We start from the raw sequence: 6,202 nt of genomic DNA on the forward strand, positions 1-6,202 counted from the left end.
TATGACTGGTAACGTACACCCAAGGATCAACAGTGTGCATATGTTGGGCCAAGCATCTGCATCTGCATACGACAACACGTACGTTTATGAGCGTGTCTGAAAGTGTGTTTTGAAGGAACACCACATCTATGCCATAATCTGAGCTCATTGCAAGGTGACATCGAGCTTGGTAGGTCATTTTACTAGTGCAGTAGCTGCATGGTAATGTCTTCAGACAAACTGGAACGTTGTGTTGCAAGTTTTGGGACCAGCCGCAGTATTATAGCCGGTATTCTTTTGCTGAAAACATATCCTTCAGCTGTTGGAGAAGGTCATCAACCAGTGGGATGGCAATTGTGCGTTTGTAGTATTCAAGTGGTGCCATGGATTCAAGTTGTGTGTTGCATGGATTCAGTTGATCCAACTTGCTCAGTAATGTCTTTCACTTCATTGGCGTACCACTGCTGAAACTCAACATCAATGTTATCTCTAAGTCCTTGGAGATCTTGTGGGACACTCTCAACCATGTGATATGCCTTGTAAATGTCCAGTTCATGGTTTTGTAGCTTTGGCATAAGAGATTTGACGTAATCCACGCTGTTTTTCAAAGTCACAAATGCTACCATAGGTTAAAAACTCTACATACTAGTTTTGATTCCCATGGATTCATCATTGTTTCCCTGTCCCAATTCCAGGATCCCTGGCTCAATTCAGGGTGAGACGACAGATTCAAAATAGCCGCTAAGCAAATAACAACATAGTAATAAAGTTTCTGGAATATTCCAAGATACACATGGCATTCAACCCACCAAGTTTTGCACAGGCTCCTCAGTTTGTGATGCTTTGCTTGAGGGCAGTAAACATGTAGCGCATTTTCAAAGAATCTTTGACGTTTCGGGGAGTTATAAAAAAGTAATACACAGAATTTATCAGGTCAATCGTGTTTCGCTTCTGTAATAGTTTACACCTTCTCTCAATGGCAAGATTCAGCACATGGGAATGACAATGAATGAAGGGTGTCCTTGGAGAAACTTATTATACGCCCCTTAACTCCTTTGCGTTCAGGTGACATTGAAGAGGCCCCATCGTATGCTTGTCCTCGTATGTTAGCCAGATCAAGGTTGACAGATGTGAGAGATTCTATCAATAAAATCTCGAAAATTTTCGGACTGTCATAGTTTGAGCTCATTTTTGGATACCGCAGACACACAGTAAGCATTTCTTGATTTATATAGTTATCTATGAATTCATCTGCAATTGCGGAATAAAACTGAACATCGCCATGTAATGATTCAGTTAAATTACCTCGCAATATATTCCTAATTACTTGGATAATTTTCTTTTGTACTGTTTTTTATGTGTATTTGGCATTCTTGGAAGCAGAGCAAATGTTCACGTAGTATTTCATTACTCTTAGCATCTTGCTCTAGTAGCAATTAAATTGCCTTTCTTCTGTTTTTGGGTAGACGAGAAATCCACTTTATTGTCTTGATGGTTATGTAGCCATATGCCTTGTCTTCCAAGTGGCAAGACACAATAAGAAAAATTCTTGAGCATGTGCAAATTTGTCTCCCGATTTTGTTTTTTTGCCTTCTGTATTGCACAGTCAATACGACGTGATGGAGTTGGATAATTACGGAGAACAGTGACCCTCGCTTTGCAGCTTCGATGTGAAATCATGATTTATCATGCTTAGACAACAATCCATATTTTCCAATTGCCTTCTCTGGTTTTTGAAAAAGAGAGTTCACAAAGACTGATCTCCCCACCAAATTTACTTCTGTGGGTTGGTTTCATCCCAAATAAAGTACAAAATCTGCATAGACCTCCTTTCAGGGTTGGACTCTACACAAGCCATGGGTATAGTTTCATCCAGGAATGTTGAAATGTGTGTATACAACTTTTGTACACAGGGTGAATTGTTTAGTTGGTTGAAAGTGATGTTTAAGATAATTGTACTTTTCTTCATATGCAAAATTTGTCAGAGGAATACCACGAGACAAGAGCAACCCCAAATTAACTATGTGACCTGTACAGAAACGAAAATTACACCATATTTGACTTTCGAAATAATATAGCCCTACCTTGTTCAGTAAAAAAAAGTATCAGCACCAGCTGCAGAATGACTGGCAGTCTGCTCCTGATCATCAGGACTAGCTGGAGATTGACTGAAAATATTTTTTGTTTTTATTGTTGCTATTATACTTATTGTTGCTGCTATTATTATTACTATTTTAAGGCAAAAATAGTTATGCCACTATTAGCTTCACAGAGAGCATGCATTATTCAATGTTATTTGACAATGGTAACTGGTATAGGTTACGTGTACCTTTTCAGTATGACTGGTGTTATTTCAAGCAGCATTTTTGTGATGTCCGAAAATAGGGCTTTGACTAGATTCTTCACATGTGAAATTTATTCACAGATTAACCCAAAACTAATTATGACAGCCCCAGGACAGCTTTGCCACTGACATTTGGCAACCCATTGACATTTTGTACATGCAAATGAAAAAACAAAAATGTTTTGCATGATCTTCTGCAGTACCAGGCACATGTTTACCAAGGTGAATTTCCAAGAGTTGCAAAACAGTATGGTGACCAAACATCTGCCGATGTCAAACCATCTGATATGCTGTATGATAAAGTATCCTGATCAGTTGTAATGGAACCCATGACCCCTGCTATAGCTTCTTGTTACTTCACGAATACCTGCTTGCTCTTCACAGTCACCACCGTGGGTAAATCCGCAATAAGTATAAGTCGTCGTGATTGCAGCTCGCATAATAGCTCTTTGTACAGATTAGTTCCAATATTCAACAGGCGATTGACACCTGATGTATCAATCGTTGTTCCATGAAGATATTGCCGTGCAAGGTATGATAATGCCACCGCATGCAAGGTTGTCCTGGTGGAAGCTTCTTGATACCAACCGACTCCTTTTGGCACTGTTGGCATACTTACACAAACGTAAAATAAAAGTATAACCTATCAGTGCCCACAAAGTAACCTTAGCTGGAAATCTACACCAATGCCTTGTAATGTATTGTAATTTTGATGAGACATTTCAAAGCCTCAGTGCCCCATATTGATAAAGCGACAAATGATTCCATTCCATGATGATAATCCGATTATCATACATATACCAAGGCACTTCCCCCAATTTTGGGGGGTAGCCGACATCAACAAATGAAACAAAACAAAAAAGGGGACCTCTACTCTCTACGTTCCTCCAGCCTAACAAGGAACTCAACCGAGTTCAGCTGGTACTGCTAGGGTGCCACAGCCCACCCTCCCACATTATCCACCACAGATGAAGCTTCATAATGCTGAATCCCCTACTGCTGCTACCTCCGCGGTCATCTAAGGCATCGGAGGCTGCAGCAGGGCCTACCGGAACTGCGTCACAATCGCTCGCCATTCATTCCTATTTCTAGCACGCTCTCTTGCCTCTCTCACATCTATCCTCCTATCACCCAGAGCTTTCTTCACTCCATCCATCCACCCAAACCTTGGCCTTCCTCTTGTACTTCTCCCATCAACTCTTGCATTCATCACCTTCCTTAGCAGACAGCCATTTTCCATTCTCTCAACATGGCCAAACCACCTCAACGCATTCATATCCACTCTAGCTGCTAACTCATTTCTTACACCCGTTCTCACTCTCCGATTATGATTGTCTTAAATCACAGATCTGGATCCCATGCATAATATGCATTATATGATCCACTGTCACAGGCCTGCCTCATGACCTAATCATATATTATGCACGGGACCCCACTGACACCCCCCTCTGGATCCACCAGTGCTAATATACAAGTACTTTTTTACTTCTTTTTTTTTTTTTTTACGATAAAAAGATTTTTATTTCCTGTTTGTTGGTGACTTCAATGTTTTTATATGGATTGATTGAATTCACCTTCTCTTGTTGATTACCATATCTTAAGAATCCTTGACTTTGCTTCTGAATCAGGCTCTGGACAAATCATAAATGAGCCTGACCACACGTCATGATATTGTTTGAATATACTCTTCACTGGACCATAGTTAAATATCAACTAAGATCGTACCTCCAATTAGAACATCTACTAATGCTTAGATTTTTAATGGGCCTTAATCTCGTATAATATGCGTAAAACCTCAAGCACATTAGGTTGATATGTTTCGTGATCTTTTCCATTACTGTATCAAGGATTAAGCCTGATTCACTGACGATATCAGACATGCTTATTTGAGAAACAGGAGGAATATAATATTTATAATGGGAATATACCAGACTTGACATGGAATAAGTATGCTTAGCTAAGAGGTGTAACTCAGAGAGTTCTAGGTTCAAGTGAAAATGAATACAATCTGCAATAGTTATACAAAATCCATTTGTTCAGGGCATGAAGTTTGTAAGACTGGTTTTCGTTTAGTGCTGTTTTTGACCAGTCTAATAAATTGGCAATAAACTTAAACAGATGGGAGTCAGTAGATAAATTCTTAGTATCATAATTGAATTTTAACTGCAACATTACAATGAGTAGTTGTTGATGGACACTATAGTGTGACAGGAATTTAATATCTGGTGTTTCTTAGGTTATTGTTCATGCAGATGGTAATGCAACTATTTGCTTTGCTCACTATTCTTCAGTGAAGACCTTTGGTTTACGAGTGCCTTAACAGATATTTAACTAAAGTTATCGCATTGTGCAAATTATGGGGCGTGAAGTTGAAACCTAATACAACTCTAAGTAAGTTTGTTATTATGCTTACCAAGATTTTTTTTTTCATCGACAATGATTCGTTAGCTAAATGCGGATCATTTGATGTTCTAGTTGTGATTCTTGATTGCAAATTCACTTTTGGGAGAAATGTCTGGGAAGTCTCTCCTTCAGTTGCGAAAAAAGAGTGGTGTATTGAGGAAGCCTTACAAGATTTTTGGCAACCTACCTATCCTCAAAAAAAATGTTTTAATTATTCTATTCTCCCATTTTTTTCGGCATTGTTCTTCTGTCTGGTCTACAGCATTTGCTCTTCGTCTAAAATTGTTGGACACGTCTTTAAAATTTTGGACCAAACCCTGTTGTCTTATAGATTCATTCCTTATCCATGATCTAGATATTAGTCTCCGGCATGGTTGCTAAATTAGCTTTTTGGTAATATTGCATAAGATTTTTTTATAAATCTGATCAAACTTTGCATTCACATTTTTCTAGACTCTGCAGTCTTCTACATAATGGAGTTATATTTCTAATAGTCTTATTTTTCTTTCACAAGGTCCATCAATACGCAGTATTTTATAAGATTTTTTTCCAAAGTTGACCAAATTGTGGAATGAGCATCCCAATCAAATTGCTTAATCGTTGGAATTTCAAAAGTTCAAACTTCGTGTAAGAAAATTTATTAAGCAGATTAACATAAAATTTCCTTTTATAGTTTATATTTTACTTATCTATTTAAAGTTATTAATTTTAGTATATCATATTCTTAATATCCCTCTTTTGTTGTTTACCCGTTTATATCTACGTTGCACTCATCATAGTTCTGCTTGGGGATCTCGGGCTTGTAGCATTCTGCTTTTCCAACTAGGACTGCAGTATGGCTATTAATCCACTGATAACAAATAGTACTAAAATAGTACTAAAATTAACTTTTCAGTATGCGATATGATAAAGGGGGAAATGATTAAGCAGTCAAATAATAAATCTAATAGAAAACTAGATAATATGGTAACACATGGGTTTATGGACAAACATACGCAAGTACATACTGTACATACACACGTATATGCATATAGATATGCGTAAATGAATATATATATATATATATATATATATATATATATATATATATATATATATATATATATATATATATATATATATATATATATATATATATATATATATATATATATATAAGAGGGAGTAGGTTGGCCAGGGCACCAGCCGCCCGTTGAGATACTACCATTAGAGTGTTATTGGATCCTTTGACTGGCCAGACAGTAATGCATTGAATACCCTTCTCTGGTTACGGCTTATTTTTTCTTTGCCTACACATATACCGAATAGTCTAGCCTATTCTTTACAGATTCTCGTCTTTCCTCATACTCCTGACAATAAGGAGATTACCAAATTCTTCTTCACCCAAGGGGATAATTACTGTACTCTTGTTGTTCAGTGTACTTTCCTCTTGGTAAGGGCAGAAGGGACTCTTTAGCTCTTCTAGAAGAAGGACAC

The 6,202-nt window shown here is 37.6% G+C and overlaps 1 protein-coding gene across 1 annotated transcript in view; it reads right to left on the minus strand.

Annotated features, from left to right (window-relative positions):
- Nucleotides 1-368: 368 nt before the first annotated feature.
- The window catches only part of LOC137617015 (uncharacterized), an 11,261-nt gene continuing 5,427 nt past the window's right edge, over nt 369-6,202 (minus strand). The window contains exons 3-4 of the mRNA XM_068346877.1: nt 2,680-2,926; nt 369-576 (exon numbers count right to left, since the gene is read on the minus strand). Coding sequence (XP_068202978.1) covers nt 369-576; nt 2,680-2,926 — 455 coding nt within the window. The remainder of the gene's footprint in view (nt 577-2,679; nt 2,927-6,202) is intronic.

This window comes from Palaemon carinicauda, chromosome 2 (genome assembly GCF_036898095.1).
Source record: "Palaemon carinicauda isolate YSFRI2023 chromosome 2, ASM3689809v2, whole genome shotgun sequence".
Lineage (NCBI taxonomy): Eukaryota > Metazoa > Arthropoda > Malacostraca > Decapoda > Palaemonidae > Palaemon > Palaemon carinicauda.